This window comes from Dendrobates tinctorius, unplaced genomic scaffold, assembly GCF_039654945.1.
Source record: "Dendrobates tinctorius isolate UK_male_01 unplaced genomic scaffold, ASM3965494v1 ptg000293l, whole genome shotgun sequence".
NCBI lineage: Eukaryota > Metazoa > Chordata > Amphibia > Anura > Dendrobatidae > Dendrobates > Dendrobates tinctorius.
In genome coordinates, this window is record NW_027361960.1 from 23,088,124 (window position 1) to 23,106,922 (window position 18,799).

The 18,799-nt window shown below is 43.9% G+C and overlaps 1 protein-coding gene across 1 annotated transcript; it reads left to right on the forward strand.

Moving 5' to 3' along the window:
* The first annotated feature begins 15,679 nt into the window (after positions 1–15,679).
* LOC141072918 (uncharacterized) lies at positions 15,680–17,405 on the forward strand. Its single transcript, XM_073560177.1, has 2 exons — positions 15,680–15,839; positions 15,950–17,405. The coding sequence occupies exon 2, from the start codon at positions 16,185–16,187 to the stop codon at positions 17,367–17,369; it is 1,185 nt and encodes a 394-aa protein (XP_073416278.1). The 5' UTR covers positions 15,680–15,839; positions 15,950–16,184; the 3' UTR covers positions 17,370–17,405.
* The last annotated feature ends 1,394 nt before the right edge of the window (positions 17,406–18,799 follow it).

The window sequence follows — 18,799 nt, forward strand, 5'->3', positions numbered from 1 at the left end:
CAGGGCTGTTAACTCCGGATAATTTTTGAGGAAGCACTGCACCACCAGGTTCAAGGTGTGAGCCAAGCAAGGTATGTGGCTGAGTTTTGAAAGGGCTATGGCTGCCACAAAATTACGGCCGTTATCACTAACTACCTTGCCTGCCTCAAGATGTACACTGCCCAGCCATGTCTCAGTTTGTCGCTTCAAGTACTCGGCCAGCACCTCGGCGGTGTGTCTGTCGCCAAAGCACATCATCTGCAACACAGCCTGCTGACGCTTTCCACTAGCTGCTCGATAGGGGGACACATCGTGTGCAACAGTGGCAGCTGCAGATGGAGTGCTCGTACGACTGCGCTCTGTGGACGAGCTTTCGCTTCTGGAGGAGGAGGAGGAGGAGGGTCGAACGCCTACAGCCAACTGTTTCCTATACCGTGGGCTAGGCAGCACTGTCCCACCACCGCTGTACCCTGTGGACCCTGCATCCACCACATTAACCCAGTGCGCAGTGATGGACACGTAACGGCCCTGGCCATGCCGACTGGACCATGCATCAGTTGTGAGGTGCACCTTTCCGCTCACTGACTGCTTGAGTGCATGGACAATGCGGTCTTTCACATGATGGTGGAGGGCTGGGATGGCTTTGCGAGAGAAGAAGTGGCGACTGGGTAGGTCATAGCGTGGTACTGCATAGGCCATGAGTTCGCGGAAAGCTGTGCTTTCCACCAACCGAAAGGGCATCATCTCAAACGAGATTAGTTTGGCAATGTGGGCATTCAAACCCAGTGTACGCGGATGAGAGACAGAGTACTTTCTTGACCTACTCATAGTGTCTGGGAGGGTGAGCTGGACTTGAGAGCTGCATATGGTGGAAGTAGCGGTGGACAGGGCGGACTGAGAGAGGGTTGATGATGGTGATGGAGTTGGTGTTCTTTCTGATGGCCTAGAACCAGTCTTTCATTGATATAACAGTGGGATTCCCTGACTGCTGTGGCCTTGCAATGACACCTCAACATTTGCTGCTGTGCTAACCGGTGGGCTTACAATGGGGGAAACAATGTAGCGTTGCTGACTACCTTCGTTGTGATTAGTTGCACATGTGGCACTTGAGGTTTGGTGTTGTGTCCACGCTTGCAAGTGCATGCTGGTTAAATGTCTAAGCATGCAACTGGTATTCAAATTTTTCAGATTTTTCCCTCGGCTAAAGGTCTTTGCGCACTTCTTACAGATAACCTTGGCCTGATCATGAGGATTTTGTTCAAAAAAGTGCCACACTGCACTCTTCCTACTTTGGCAGACATTTTGCGACCTAGCACGCTGTGATCTTTTGACCCTCTGGACAAGCTGTCCAGCAACTCTTTTGATGTTTGGAACCTGTCTTTGGAGTGCTCCGGGCCTGCCAGATAACAGCTGTTGCGATGTCGATGTCTGCTGTGGATGCTCCTCATCTGAGCTATTGGAAGCAGCACCCTCTTCCCCCAATGGATGCCAATCTGGGTCAACAACTGGGTCATCCATCACCTCCTCTTCTATGTCATGTGCACCTTCCTCTGTGTCACCGTGTATGGTGGTATAGTGTGCGGGAAGGGGCACCTGAGTCTCATCAGGGTCAGAATCTGGCTCTGTACACTGCGAGGACAATGTAGTGCTCTGAGTGAATGTACCAGCAGAATCATCTATCAGCGGCTGTGCATCAGTGCACTCCATGTCAGATTCATCTTGGCCTGGGTAATTCACCATTTGACTTGATAATCCAGGCATGGTATGTGAAAACAGCTCCATGGAGTAATCAGTAGTATGGCCTGCGTCATCCTTCAATCTTGGTTGGGGTGAAGGACACAAGGAAAGGTGTGGTTCATGAACATGAGCCTCCAATGACGACTCAGTGCTTTTACTTTTTACAACTGAAGAAGAGGAGGCGATAGAGCTGGAGGCTGAGTCAGCAATGTAAGACAAAACTTTTTCCTGATGCTCTGGCTTTAAAAGCGGTTTGCCAACTCCTAGAAAACTAAGTGTTCGAGGCCTTATGTAGCCAGACGATGACGCAGGGTCAGCACCTCCTGCATTCGGTCCTATTTTGCTCTTGCCACTACCATCAGATCCACCACCAACACCATCATTACCAGCTGCCAACCCCCGCCCAATTCCACGGCCTCTTCCACCAGCCTTCCTCATTTTTGGTAGAAATGTAGACAAAATCCAACAAACTATATAGTAATGTAAAACAAGGTACAAGGTGTCTATAGGACAGGGGAGATTTTGAATTTCTGCACACACTTTTGGACACTGGACACTTTTGGATTGTGTGAGACCCACTGATATCTGAGCGCTATGTGACAGGCTCGATGGCACTGCTGTGACAAAAGTGACTAGAGGATAAGGGAGATTTTGAATATCTGCACACACTTGTGGACAGTGGACACTTTTGGATTGTGTGAGGCCCACTGATATCTGAGCGCTATGTGACAGGCTCGATGGCACTGCTGTGACAAAAGTGACTAGAGGATAAGGGAGATTTTGAATATCTGCACACACTTTTGGACACTGGACACTTTTGGATTGTGTGAGGCCCACTGATATCTGAGTGCTATGTGACAGTCTCGATGGCACTGCTGTGACAAAAGTGACTAGAGGATAAGGGAGATTTTGAATATCTGCACACACTTTTGGACACTGGACACTTTTGGATTGTGTGAGGCCCACTGATATCTGAGCGCTATGTGACAGGCTCGATGGCACTGCTGTGACAAAAGTGACTAGAGGATAAGGGAGATTTTGAATATCTGCACACACTTTTGGACACTGGACACTTTTGGATTGTGTGAGGCCCACTGATATCTGAGCGCTATGTGACAGGCTCGATGGCACTGCTGTGACAAAAGTGACTAGAGGATAAGGGAGATTTTGAATTTCTGCACACACTTTTGGACACTGGACACTTTTGGATTGTGTGAGGCCCACTGATATCTGAGCGCTATGTGACAGGCTCGATGGCACTGCTGTGACAAAAGTGACTAGAGGATAAGGGAGATTTTGAATATCTGCACACCCTTTTGGACACTGGACACTTTTGGATTGTGTGAGGCCCACTGATATCTGAGCGCTATGTGACAGGCTCGATGGCACTGCTGTGACAAAAGTGACTAGAGGATAAGGGAGATTTTGAATATCTGCACACACTTTTGGACACTGGACACTTTTGGATTGTGTGAGGCCCACTGATATCTGAGCGCTATGTGACAGGCTCGATGGCACTGCTGTGACAAAAGTGACTAGAGGATAAGGGAGATTTTGAATATCTGCACACACTTTTGGACACTGGACACTTTTGGATTGTGTGAGGCCCACTGATATCTGAGCGCTATGTGACAGGCTCGATGGCACTGCTGTGACAAAAGTGACTAGAGGATAAGGGAGATTTTGAATATCTGCACACACTTTTGGACACTGGACACTTTTGGATTGTGTGAGGCCCACTGATATCTGAGCGCTATGTGACAGGCTCGATGGCACAGCTGTGACAAAAGTGACTAGAGGATAAGGGAGATTTTGAATTTCTGCACACACTTGTGGACAGTGGACACTTTTGGATTGTGTGAGGCCCACTGATATCTGAGCGCTATGTGACAGGCTCGATGGCACAGCTGTGACAAAAGTGACTAGAGGATAAGGGAGATTTTGAATCTCTGCGCACACTTTTGGACACTGGACACTTTTGGATTGTGTGAGGCCCAATGAATATCTGAGCGCTATGTGACAGGCTCGATGGCACAGCTGTGACAAAAGTGACTAGAGGATAAGGGAGATTGGATTGCTTTTAAAAAAGCAGTTTGCGGAGCAGTGGGTAAACAGCAATGCCAGCCTGTCAGGAAGCCTTAGAAGGCAGCCCAACAACCAACACCACTGATACACCACTATATAGCCTCCCCTTGCACTGCACACACAGTGACTGGTGTGTTGTGCAGGCCAAATTGCTAGCAGCAGAAGCAGTTTTTTTTTCTTCTCAGCAGGACAAAAAAAAAAATTGGGATTGCTTTTAAAAAAGCAGTTTGCGGAGCAGTGGGTAAACAGCAATGCCAGCCTGTCAGGAAGCCTTAAAAGGCAGCCCAACAACCAACACCACTGATACACCACTATATAGCCTCCCCTTGCACTGCACACACAGTGACTGGTGTGTTGTGCAGGCCAAATCGCTAGCAGCAGAAGCAGTTTTTTTGTCTTCTTCCCTGCCTAACGCTCTCCCTACAGAATCAGCAGCAACCTCTCCCTATACTAAGATCGGCAGAAGTAAGATGGCGGTCGGCGTGCACGCCCTTTTATACCCCCTGTGACGCCCACCAAAGCAAGCCAATCACTTGCATGCCCTTCTGAAAGATGGTGGTGACCCGTGCCTATGTCATCACGTTGCCCACAGTGTCCGTGGATCCTGATTGGCTGAAAAAGAGCGCAAAACAAACTTTTGAAACGCGACTTTGGCGCGTAAGTCGCCGACCTCGTGGCCGACCTCATCCTAGGGTTGGGTTTCGTTTCATGAAACCCGACTTTGCCAAAAGTCGGCGACTTTTGAATTTTTTCGACCCGTTTCGCTCAACTCTAGATATCAGTGTATTCAGGACAAATTGGACAACAAATTTTGGGGTCCAATTTCTCCTATTACCATTGGGAAAATAAAAAATTGGGGACTAAAAGATCATGTTTGTGGAAAAAATATGATTTTTTTATTTTCACACCCGGGCGTTATAAACTTCTGTGAAGCCCTTGGGGGTTCAAAGTGCTCACCATACATCTAGATAAGTTCCTTGGGGGGTCTAGTTTCCAAAATGGTGTCATTTGTGGGGGGTTTCCTCTGTTTAGGTACATCAGGGGCTTTCCAAATGCGGCATGGTGTCCGATCTCAATTCCAGCCAAAAAAGTCAAATGGCGCTGCTTCCCTTCTGAGCTCTGCCATGTGCCTAAATAGTCGTTTACACCCACATATGGGGTATCAGCGTACTCAGGACAAATTGCACAATAATTTTTAGGGTGCTGTTAACCTTGGAAAAACAAAAATTGGGGGTGAAAAGATCGTTTTTGTGGAAAAAATATGATTTTTTTAATTGTACGGCTGTACGTTATAAACTTCTGTGAAGCCCTTGTGGGTTCAAAGTTCTCACCACATATCTAGATAAGTTCCGTGGGGAGTCTAGTTTCCAAAATGGGGTTACTTGAGGGGGGTTTCCACTGTTTAGGTACATCAGGGGCTCGCCAAATGTGACATAGCGTCCGATCTGAATTCCAGCCAATTTTGCATTGAAAAAGTCAAACGGCGCTCCTTCCCTTCTGAGCTCTGCCATGCGCTGAAACAGTGGTTCCCCCCACATATCAGGTATCAGCATGCTCAGGACAAATTGCACAATAACTGTTGCAGTCCAATTTCTCCTGTTACCCTTGGTAAAATAAAAAAAATTGGACCTGAAGTAATTTTTTTGTGAAAAAAAGTTAAATGTTCATTTTTTTTAAACATTCAAAAAATTCCTGTGAAGCACCTGAAGGGTTAATAAACTTCTTGAATATGGTTTTGAGCACCTTGAGGTGTGCAGTTTTTAGAATGGTGTCACTTTTGGGTATTTTCTATCATATAGACTTCTAATGTGATGTGGTCCATAAAAATAAAATGGTGTTGCAAAAATGAGAAATCGCTAGTCAAAAATTTGATTCCAAAATTTGCTGATGTAAAGTAAACATATGTAAAATGTTATTTATTAAGTTTGTGTGCCATATCGCTGTGATTTAAGGGCATAAAAATTCAAAGTTGGAAAATTGCGAAATTTTCAAAATTTTCACCAAATTTCCATCTTATTTACAAATAAACACAAGTTATTTGAATGAAATTTTACCACTAACATGAAGTACAATATGTCACGAGAAAACAATGTCAGAATCAATGGGATCCGTGGAAGCGTTTCAGAGTTATTGCCTCATAAAGGGACAGTGGTCAGAATTGTAAAAATTGGCCCAGTCATGAACGTGCAAACCACCCTTGGGGGTTAAGGGGTTAATAGAGAAAAATATCAATTGCTAGTGATGAGTGAGTATACTCGTTGCTCGAGTTTTCCCAAGCATGCTCGGGTGTCCTCTGAGTATTTTGGAGTGCTCAGAGATTTTGTTTGTCTCGATGCAGCTGCATGATTTGCAGCTGCTAGACAGCCTTAATACATGTGAGGGTTGCCTATTTGTTAGGGAATTCCCACATATATTCAGGCTGTCTAGCAGCTGCAAATCATGCAGCTGTGTCGACAAAAACTAAATCTCCAAGCACGCCAAAATACTCGGAGGATACCTGAGCATGCTCGGGAAAACCGGAGCAACGAGTATACTCGCTCATCACTATCATTTACGCCATTTTTTTATGCAATTTACCGATCCCCGCAAATTATGTAATCACTGTAATGTGTGAGTAGTTATGACTACAAGGACATCAAAAACTGTATGTCCATTTTATTTGCTGATTTGTGATGTTCATTATTTTTTAAAAAGGCACATTAAAAATGACATTAATTTAAGAGTTTTTCATTATTTTTTAGTAATTTTTTAGGATAAAAAAATCTCTTCTATTCTCCCTCTAGAATACAAATACATAAAATATACTGCTATATAGAACATATCAGTACAATCTGCCTGTGGAGTCAGAGTCTGCAATACAGATTAAGTACAATAAAATCTCACTATCACTAGAGTTTGTGGCTCAGTTGCTTTTGCTGCTGCCTGTAATGTTGAGGATTGGGAATTCAATTACAGGGGAGAATCAGAAAAAAAAAAACATGGCTTGGAGAGAGAGGCTAGTGATAGAGGTTCCACGCGAAAGCTTTTCTTTTACTTCCTTAAGAAGGCATGCTGGCCAGAGTACCTGCCAGAGTTGGTCTGGACCTACAACAATCGGGTCCACTCTACTGCTGTTTGGAAGAGCTGGACGAGAGATCACTGAGCTGAAGTTGGAACAGCCAGAGGAGCTGATGGAGCGAACTGTCACTTCATGGGTGAAAGAAATCCCAACAATTACAAACGATACGGCGGTTGGTGTGTCAGCAGCAAGAGAAAAAAGAACTTATGGGCCACAAACTGATTCAAGACATACCGCTCCAACCCAGGGACTGAGTATTAGTCAGAGAGAAATGTCCCAAGGGTAAACTAAGTGAGAGATGGGAAGTACAGCCTTACAGAGTAATCAAGCGAGTGTATGCTGACAGCCTGGTCTACAAGGTGTGGATTGAGAGTGGGGCATCTGCCTGCCCCTAGGATACTTCACAGAAATATGCTCCAGCCATGCCGGTCTGAGGTCTGTTCTGTGTCATTGCCACCTGAAGGCGCTACTCACCTTCCTGAATATGTCATGCCTACTGGTGAAATTGATGAGTGGTGGACCATCCCTGACAACCGTACAGAGATGGTAATCCCATGGATGTACAGTACCACTAACACCACGTGAGGACGAGACCCGACAAGAGCTCACTACGACTCCTGCAGCAAGTGTTCCTCTGGAAGATAGTCAAGCCTTGCCTGATAGCCAAGAGCTCTGAAGATCCCAGAGGTCTACTGCAGGGGTTCCACCAGTCCGATATGAAGAACAGTGTACTCTGTTTTTCCGATTTTGTTGCCTCTTCTATAGGTGCTGTTTCCGCTTTGCATGTTCCTTAATTACACTGTGACCTTGATGTTGTTATGGCCGAGAACGACCATCATAGAGTAGGGAGGCATGTAAGGGGGTGGTGCTGTTGTGGACAGTAAGAGACACACTGCCACTTTAAGAGACAGCACCCCCTTGTTTGCTGTGATGGAATGTTCTGCTCCCCCTGCAAAAGACTGTGCTATGAACTACCCAAGACTGAAGAGAGGAGGAGTTGAGCCAGTGAGAGAGCGAGAGAGAGAGAGAAGGAAGCTGCTGCTGAGAACTGCTGTACATGTAGCAGTGAAAAAGGTCTCACAGCCTGGGACGTAGTGGACTTGAGAAACTGAACAGTTCCTTCGGGTGTAGCAAAGGTGGATGTCCTGTGCTTTTTTGAGAAGCCACGAAGAGACCGAGAAAGGGATTTACAGTTTCCAGGAGCACCTCCAAAACCCCGAAGCAAGGAGAAGACCACGTCTCATGGATCTGCCAGACAGTCATGCGCACCACCATACAGGACTGCTGGGGGCCTCCTGGGACTGGACCCGAGTACCCAACACTACCGTGAGTTTGTTCCCGTTTGTGCACGTCAGGACCTACTGTAGGCTTCAACAGACAGAACATGGCAGCTGTGTGGCCTGTTTAGTAGAGGCCAGGGTGGTTATACATAGAGTAGCATCATTCTTTGTACATTGGTTGGAATTGCCTGTGTGAAATATATTGATCCTGTAATAGTTGGAGCTCCATGCTATTTGATGGCCCAGCTGAAGAATACAAACTCTTGTAAATTATCTTTTGCCACTGCATACCCTTGTTTGCACCTTCCCTCTCCACTTCATTCCTTGCATTCCAATAAGTATACCCTTTGTTGTTTGCACCTTATCTTGTATACCGTAGTCTCCCTGCACCGTGGTGGTTCACCGGATATCGCTTCACTACAGGAGATTCACTTTAAAATTGGAGTGATACCACAATGCATCTTAAAATATTATCCTAAATTGGACCATAGTTCGAACCTGTATTCAATATCTAAGGGTGTCTCGATAGCCTTCCATAAATCTTTCATGCCTGAGGTCCCAGATTCATTAATTGATAAGGAAGGTAGATATATCTTTCTACAAATTTCATGGGCTACTCGTAAACTTGTAATAGCTAATGTATATTTTCCAAATCAAGGGTAACAGAAATTTGGATCAGAATGCAAAAGGCGCCTTGCTGGCTCCTCTCCTGTGATACTCGGGGGTGACTTCAACATTCCCATGAACCCTTCTTTTGATGTTTCCTTGAGTAAGTCCTCATATTCTTCATCTTCCATTAGCCAAATAAGAAAGCAAATATCTGGCTTAAGACTAGTGGCGCGTGGAGGGTTCTCCACCCCAAAACCAAGGATTACAGTCTCTTCTCACAGACCCACAAATATACAGTATATAGCAGAATTGATTATTTCTTTATCTCACATAATTTATTAGATTTACCAGTAGAGGCTGATATTGGGTCCATATTACGGTCGGACCATGCTCCCATATACTTCTCAATTTTATTCAACCCAAATGTAAAATTGGGCTTCTCGTGGCGCCTGAACGAGAATCTACTGCAGGACTCCTTGTCAAAAGTTGAACAAACAATAACCAATTTTATGGTGGATCATGAAGGGGATCCCACATCTCCCTCTATCAAATGGGAAGCCTTAAAAGGCATTGTGAGGGGCATACTTATTTCCCATGGAGCACGTTTGAAAAAAGAAAGAGTGGCTGAAATAGCTAACCTGTCAAAACAAATTTATACATTAGAATGCCAACACAAGCAAGACTTTGCTGCTAATACTTTTGCACTTCTTTCCACAGTGAGACAAAAGTTACACACTATAATAGATCAGAAATCGCGATGCTTCGGAGAGCGACTCAGAAATCGCTTTTATCAAGACGGAAATAAAAGTGGCAAATCATTGGCAAAAGCTATACATCCACATAACCCTAACACATATATCCATTTTATTAAAAACCAAAAACATTGTTTCAAGTTTTAGTGATTATTATAATGCCCTAAATAACATTGCAGGCCACTATAAAAATTTGCCAACCCAATCCCTTTGTAACAAAATCAAAGCATATTTACAACAGAACAAAATACCTACAATCCCCAATTGTAAATTGCTAGATCTGGAAAAGGATTTCTCATTGGAGGAAGCTTCTGAAACCATTAATGATCTAAAACAAGGGAAAAGTCCTGGTCCAGACAAGTATTCAGCTGACTTCTATAAACAATTCACTGCTTTAATAAGCCAATTATTTCTAAAGTTGTGTAATTCTATAACATCCGGGGGTTCCTTCCCCCCTAAGGCCTTGACTGCCCCATTACAGTGCTCCCTAAACCAGGTAAGGACCTCTCTAAGAATCTAATTAATAAAAATATTGGAGAAAGAGAAACCAATCACAAACTAAAATGTTTCTATACTAATGCACAAAGCATGGGCAACAAACAAGGAGAATTGGAACTACTAACACAGGAAAAGAAATATGATGTCATTGGAATCACTGAAACTTGGTGGGACAATACACATGATTGGAATACAAGACTAGAAGGATACAACTTATTTGCAAGAAACAGACTTGATAAACGAGGAGGAGGTGTCGCATTGTATGTTAGAAGCGCGTATATCTGCACAGAGATTGAAGCTTTAGAGACTGGGAGTTCTGTGGAAACTGTTTGGGTAAGAATACAAGGCAGAACAATGGAAAGGACACCATTGTAGGCATTTACTACAGGCCGCCTGTGCAAGCTGAAGATATGGATGAACTCTTTATGCATCAAATGGCCAAGTTCTCCAAAAAATATGACATAGTTGTCATGGGAGATTTCAACTATCCAGACATTTGTTGGGAATCTCTCTCAGGCAAAACTAACAGGTCAAGGAAATTCTTATCCTCTCTTGCTGACAACTTTATCTTCCAAAAGGTAGGGGGGAAAACAAGGGGAACTGCTACCTTGGATCTAATCCTTATAAACAGGGAGGAAATGGTTGAGGAGGTAAAAGTGGCTGGGACCCTAGGAGGTAGCGACCATGCTATTTTAGAATTTTGGATAACTAGAGGAGGAAGACCTGTGAAGACTCAGACGTCAAGGTTAGATTTCAGGAAGTCAGATTTTAAGGGATTCAGAAAGAGAATTGGAGGGATCCAATGGCTGGATATCCTTAAAGACAAAAATGTCCAGGAAGGATGGGAAATCTTGAAAAATGAAGTTCTCAAAGCACAATTGTTAACAATTCCGAAAAGAGGGAAGAATAGGAAGCATTTAAGGAAGCCAGGGTGGATGAACACAGAACTTAAGCACATGCTAAAAAGGAAGAAAAAAATGTTTATAAAATGGAAAGAGGGAGGCATATCTAAAGAAGAATATAATGCTGTCTGCAGAACCTGCAGGGCACAAATCAGATTAACTAAAGCTGACAATGAATTGAGGCTTGCAAGAGATGTCAAAGCAATAATAAAGGATTTTGGGGATATGTCAAAAGTAAAAGAAAAGTCAAAGATGCTATAGGATTTTTACAGGATGAAAATGATGAAATGGTAAGACAGGATGTTGAGAAGGCCGAACTTTTAAATTCCTATTTTGCATCTGTTTTCTCTCAGAAAGGAAATGTAACATCAACTGTTCTTCACTGTCCTATTAAGGAAATAGAAGAATCCAGGATATCTATAAACAGAAAGATAGTAAGGAAACACTTAGCTAACCTAAATGAATTCAAGTCTCCAGGTCCAGATGAATTACACCCCAGAGTACTGAAGGAGATAGCAGAAGAAATTTTTGAACCCCACTCCATAATCTTTGAAAATTCTTGGAGAACAGGAGAAGTCCCAGAAGACTGGAGAAGAGCAAATGTTGTTCCTATCTTCAAAAAGGGGAAGAAGGTGGACCCAGGCAACTATAGGCCGGTGAGTCTGACTTCTATACCAGGAAAGATCTTTGACCAAATTATTAAACAACATGTATGTCAGTACTTGGATAAGAATGAAGTGATTAAACAGAGTCAGCATGGGTTTGTAACTAATAAGTCATGTCAGACTAACTTAATTTCCCTCTATGACGGAATCACTGATTGGGTGGATCAAGGAAATGCTGTAGATATAGTATATCTTGACTTCATCAAAGCATTTGACAAAGTATCTCATACAATCCTTATTGAAAAAGTGACTAAGTATGGAATGGACAAGGCAGCTGTTAGGTGGATTCATAACTGGCTTAGTGATCGGACCCAAAGAGTGGTCGTAAATGGCTGCACATCCAGTTGGAAGAATGTCTCAAGTGGGGTACCACAGGGCTCTGTCCTGGGCCCTGTATTGTTCAACATCTTTATCAATGATTTAGATGAAGGAATTGAGGGTAAACTGATTAAATTTGCTGATGACACAAAGCTAGGAGGGATAGCTAATACTAGAGAAGAGAGACAGAGGATTCAAAAAGATTTAAATAAACTGGAGAAGTGGGCAGCAACTAACAGAATGGTTTTTAACAGGGAAAAATGCAAAGTACTACATCTGGGCAATAAAAATGAAAAAAGCATATACAGAATGGGAGGCATAGGCCTAAGCAACAGCACATGTGAAAAAGACTTGGGTATACTAATAGATCACAGACTGAATATGAGTCAACAGTGTGATGCAGCAGCAAAAAAGGCAAATGCAATTCTAGGATATATTAACAGAAGCATACAGTCTAGATCACGTGAAGTCATTATTTCCCTCTACTCCTCTTTGGTCAGACCTCATCTGGAATATTGTGCCCAGTTCTGGGCACCACATTTTAAAAAACACATCAACAAATTGGAGCAAGTTCAGAAAAGAGCAACCAGAATGGTGACCGGACTGCAAACCCTGTCTTATGAGGAAAGGTTGCAGGATTTGGGATTGTTTAGTTTGCAAAAGAGAAGACTGAGAGGAGACTTAATAGCTGTCTACAAATATCTAAAGGGCTGTCACATTGTAGAAGGAACAACTTTATTCTCATTTGCACAAGGAAAGACTAGAAGCAATGGGATGAAACTGAATGGGAGGAGACACAGATTAGAAATTAGAAAAAAGTTTTTGACAGTTAGAGTGATCAATGAGTGGAACAGGCTGCCACGAGAAGTGGTGAGTTCTCCTTCAATGGAAGTCTTCAAACAGAGACTGGACAGACATCTGACTGGGATGATTTAGCAAATCCTGCTTTGAGCAGGGGGTTGGACCAGATGGCCCAGGAGGTCCCTTCCAACTCTACGATTCTATGATTCTATGATTCTATGACTCTACCTGTAGTAGCTACCATCCAATCTCCCTGATAAATTTAGATATCAAAATATACGCTAAACGATTGCAAAAAGAGTAAGCTCTCTCCTCTCGAGTCTGATAAATCAGGACCAAGTTGGTTTAATTCTAGAACGAGAGGCTAGAGATAATACTATACGGACTATTTCACTAATAGATAGAGCAGGTAGAGAGGGGGATTCCATGTGCATCATGTCGATCGATGCTGAAAATGCCTTTAACAGAGTTCACTGGGATTTCATCTTTCAGATGTTAGAGGGAATAGGTTTAAAAGAAAACATGCTTCAAAGGATCTCTGCCCTATACACATCCCCTAGCACTCAAGTTAAGGTCAACGACTCGCTATCAAACCCATTTCCAATTCAGAATGGGACAAGGCAGGGTTGTCCACTTTCACCCCTCCTATACATCCTAACAATGGAGCATCTCACAACTGCAATTCGTAACAACCCCTCAATTAAAGGTATAAAACTTCAATCAGAAGAGCACAAATTGGCACTATTCACAGATGACATTCTCTTATACGTCACTTCCCCTATAAATAGTTTACCAATTATCATTTCGGAGTTGCATAGATTTGGCATCTTAAGTAACTTTAAAATGAATTCTCATAAATCCGAGATATTAAACATATCATTACAGCCAACAGTGGCAGATCAGCTAGCCACCTCATTCCCTTTCAAATGGCGCTTTGATTCAATCACTTATCTTGGAGTCGAAATAACAGCTAAGGCTGGTTTCACATTTGCGTTTTTTAGCGCTGGAAAAAAACGCATACGTGCGCATGCGATTTTTCCCCTATATTTAACATGGGTGCGCATACATGCGCGCTTGTAAGCGCATGTATGCGATTTTCATGCGCTGCGTTTTTTTGGGGTGTGCGTTGGTATTTTCCAGACGCTGCATGTTGCATTTTTTGGCCCTGGAAAAAAGCGCATGCGCACGTATGCGCACGTTTTGCGCTAAAAATGGCCATTATAGCCTATGGATGCGCATACGTGCGCACTGGCATGCGCAGGTATGCGATTTTTTAGCGCTGCGTTTTTTGGGTGGTGTCCACTTTTTATCCTAGTTAGAATCTTCTAAAGTCAAAAAAAAAAAGTCTATATAAAGGAGGTGCCTGCCAAAACTCTGCCACTACTACACTGAGAGATTGAAGAGCAGACAGTCAACCAAGAACCCATTATATCAGCGAAGAATGTGAGTATATTACATTATATGCCTGTCCTTTTAAATTATGTATGTACTAATGATTTTTATTATTTTTACATGCAGTATGTCTTCAGAATCCGAGTATTCCCCATCGCGGCAGGAATTGGCGCAAGCAGACCGTGAGGTGATTATTTTCGTGCATCTGGTAAGTATATCTGCTGCTTCTCCAAATCTCTTACGTTTTTTTCAACTTTCAGACATCGTCATCATCATCTGCGGACGGCACTAGTGAGGGCGAAGAGCAGGAGCAGCGAAGCCAAGTCCCGGTGGTGATACGGAATGTAAGTATCAAATGATTTGTAATGTTCTTTATTTTTTATCTTCTATTTTTACTCATTTTTTTGTTTCTTTTTTTGTAACTTTTTATTCAATTTAAATTTGATTATTCTAATGAATGTGTTTTGTCTAGGTTCCACAACGGGATGAAGACGTCTACCTGGATAATGAGCAGCTCATCAGCCTGGTCCAGGAGCGTTCGCCGTTGTGGGACAGCCGTGACCGGCTGTACAAGGACAATGTGGTGACCCGGCGGCTATGGAATGAGGTGGCCGCAGCGTTGATGGATGGCTGGGACAGCGCCACAGCATCCTCCAAAAAGGCGTTTAGTGAGTATTTCCCTGCTCTGTATTGTGCCGCAGTGACTGTTGTCCTTGACGGCACTGTTGGGTTTCGTGCTAGGCGTATTCTAGCAGGAAACCCAACAGTGTCATCGGTGTCTACAGTGACTGCTTTGAGTATTGTATTGCTACATTGTGCCGCAGTGACTGTTGTCCTTGAGGGCACTGTTGGGTTTCGTGCTAGGCGTATTCTAGCAGGAAACCCAACAGTGTCATCGGGGTCTACAGTGACTGCTTTGAGTATTGTATTGCTACATTGTGCCGCAGTGACTGTTGTCCTTGACGGCACTGTTGGGTTTCGTGCTAGGCGTATTCTAGCAGGAAACCCAACAGTGTCATCGGGGTCTACAGTGACTGCTTTGAGTATTGTATTGCTAGATTGTGCCGCAGTGACTGTTGTCCTTGACGGCACTGTTGGGTTTCGTGCTAGGCGTATTCTAGCAGGAAACCCAACAGTGTCATCGGGGTCTACAGTGACTGCTTTGAGTATTGTATTGCTACATTGTGCCGCAGTGACTGTTGTCCTTGACGGCACTGTTGGGTTTCGTGCTAGGCGTATTCTAGCAGGAAACCCAACAGTGTCATCGGGGTCTACAGTGACTGCTTTGAGTATTGTATTGCTACATTGTGCCGCAGTGACTGTTGTCCTTGACGGCACTGTTGGGTTTCGTGCTAGGCATATTCTAGCAGGAAACCCAACAGTGTCATCGGTGTCTACAGTGACTGCTTTGAGTATTGTATTGCTACATTGTGCCGCAGTGACTGTTGTCCTTGACGGCACTGTTGGGTTTCGTGCTTGGCGTATTCTAGCAGGAAACCCAACAGTGTCATCGGGGTCTACAGTGACTGCTTTGAGTATTGTATTGCTACATTGTGCCGCAGTGACTGTTGTCCTTGACGGCACTGTTTTTTTTTATCAACAGTGGACAAAGTCCGAACACGTTGGCGTTCGATCAAGGACCGCTTCAACAGTGATGTTCGTGCTGAGGGCCAGGTTCGCAGTGGATCTGCGTCAAGGACCAGAACTAGATACCGTCACTATCACGCGTTGCAGTTCCTAAGACCGGTCCTTGCCACAAGATCGTAAGTATTATACATTTTGGGTTTTTATTTTTATTAATCTGTGTTTTTCTAATCCACAGCTGATGCTTCTTGTAAAGTCATGGTAGTAATGATTTTCCTTTCTTCCACAGCACCTGGAGCAGCACCCTGCAACCTGGCCCTGGAGCGGTCCTTCCTCGGACGTCCTCTGACCCGTCCCAGCCATCCGACAGCCAGGAAGCACCTTGCAGGTCAGCCACACACACAGCTGGTGACCAGGAAGCTGGGCCATCAGGTGTTCCCCTGTCCCAGGTCTCTGCCACTGGTTATGCGGGCACTACCCGCCAGCGGCAGAGGGCCTTGGACAGGAATGTCTTGCCCGAGTTTATGCATTTGAGCGAGACATTTAATTCCAGCCTCAAGTCACTGTCCGACAGAGTTGAAAGCGGTTTTGCACTAATGGAACGTGGTTTTAACCACTTTGAACACCGCTTCAATTCTGTAGAACAGCGCCTTGACCGTCTGGAGGCCGACCTCAACAGACCAGCACACCATTTTTTTAGTAAGATTGAAAAGGGCATGGCGGAACACCTTAGTCCTGATCAACAGCTGAATGTGCTGCAGGCCTGCAACAATGCTTTCTTGCAGGCTATGCAGCATAATCGGTACGGTCAGCAGTCAGTGGTGTCCTTTCCACCTGTGCCACCATTGACTCGCTTCACCTCACTACCGACTTGTGCTGCATACCACTGCACGGACACCTCTCTTCAAAGCCAGGACACCCACCGTTACACCACCACAAGTCTGAGTGCAGCTGGTCACTTCACCGACACCACCATGGCAAGCGCTGCTCCTGTCTGGAGCACCACCGCCAATCCCATGCATGCGTGGAGCTCAGCCACCACTAGGCAAACATGGAACAGCCCTGCCGCTACAACAACATGTAGTAGCCCTGCCACCACCACTCTGCAAACCTGGGCCATCACTGCCGCCACCAGTCCTCCTGCAAGGACGAGCACTGACAACGAAGAGCAGCATCAGCCACCTCAGCAGCAGCAGCCAACTCAGCAGCAGCCGCCACCTCAGCAGCAGCCGCCACCTCAGCAGCAGCAGCCACCTCAGCAGCAGCCGCCACCTCAGCAGCAGCAGCAACCACCTCAGCAGCAGCAGCCACCTCAGCAGCAGCCGCCACCTCAGCAGCAGCCGCCACCTCAGCAGCAGCCGCCACCTCTGCAGCAGCAGCCGCCACCTCAGCAGCAGCAGCCATACCAGCAGACGGGGGACCTACATTCCATATTTGCCCCTACTTCAAGGCGAAATCAATCAAGGCGGGCATTGGGCCAAAGTCGGTCCAGGCACACAAGCCTACGGCGACATGCCATTACAACTAATGTAAATGAACAGATTTCCTCTCCTACAAGTGTTCCAAGTTTAATTCCCTTAACTGGACTACCTTCCCCCACAAGTTTTGTTGCCCCTTCCCCTCAAACACCGTCTTCAACTGCAAGTGTTGCATATTCCCTGCACACCCCCAAATTGAAACCATCTGCCCCCAAACGCCGTAAAAAATAATTTTTATTTTTTTTTTTGTGATAAAAAATAAATTTACATTTGTGGTTCATCATTAATAAGTTTCATTAATGTTGTTTGCGCCGCTCACACACACTGATGGGTAAATACATGTTAAAAACCAACCCAAGGGCTAGTATAGTCATTCCAAGGCCTAGTGTAATAACTCTAGTTTTACCAAATAGAATCTGGTTTCATGAAAAACAAACTGTTGAAACTATAAGTTTCTTTCTAGTTTCACCAGTTTGTTTTTTGTGAAACAAGATGCTAGTTGTTAAAAATCGAGTTATTACAGTAGGCCTTGGTATGACTATACTAGGCCGTGGTATTTCACATATTACTATACTACTAGCCCCAAGGCCTACTATACTCATATTTGAAATACCACGGCCTAGTATAGTCATTCCAAGGCCTAGTGTAATAACTCTAGTTTTACAAATAGAATCTGGTTTCATGAAAAACAAACTGTTGAAACTTGTCTAAAAAATAAGTTTCTTTATAGTTTCACCAGTTTGTTTTTTGTGAAACAAGATGCTAGTTGTTAAAAATGCTAGTTGTTAAAAATTGAGTTATTACAGTAGGCCTTGGTATGACTATACTAGGCCGTGGTATTTCACATATTGCTATACTACTAGCCCCAAGGCCTAGTATACTCATATTTGAAATACCACGGCCTAGTATAGTCATTCCAAGGCCTAGTGTAATAACTCTAGTTTTACCAAATAGAATCTGGTTTCATGAAAAACAAACTGTTGAAACTTGTCTAAAAAATAAGTTTCTTTATAGTTTCACCAGTTTGTTTTTTGTGAAACAAGATGCTAGTTGTTAAAAATGCTAGTTGTTAAAAATTGAGTTATTACAGTAGGCCTTGGTATGACTATACTAGGCCGTGGTATTTCACATATTGCTATACTACTAGCCCCAAGGCCTAGTATACTCATATTTGAAATACCACGGCCTAGTATAGTCATTCCAAGGCCTAGTGTAATAACTCTAGTTTTACCAAATAGAATCTGGTTTCATGAAAAACAAACTGTTGAAACTTGTCTAAAAAATAAGTTTCTTTCTAGTTTCACCAGTTTGTTTTTTGTGAAACAAGATGCTAGTTGTTAAAAATGCTAGTTGTTAAAAATTGAGTTATTACAGTAGGCCTTGGTATGACTATACTAGGCCGTGGTATTTCACATATTGCTATACTACTAGCCCCAAGGCCTAGTATACTCATATTTGAAATACCACGGCCTAGTATAGTCATTCCAAGGCCTAGTGTAATAACTCTAGTTTTACCAAATAGAATCTGGTTTCATGAAAAACAAATTGTTGAAACTTGTCTAAAAAATACGTTTCTTTCTAGTTTCACCAGTTTGTTTTTTGTGAAACAAGATGCTAGTTGTTAAAAATCGAGTTATTACAGTAGGCCTTGGTATGACTAT

Bases quoted from the DNA above. Each gene is read 5' to 3' on its own strand.
- LOC141072918 (XM_073560177.1), top strand. From the start codon at position 16,185: ATGCATTTGAGCGAGACATTTAATTCCAGCCTCAAGTCACTGTCCGAC.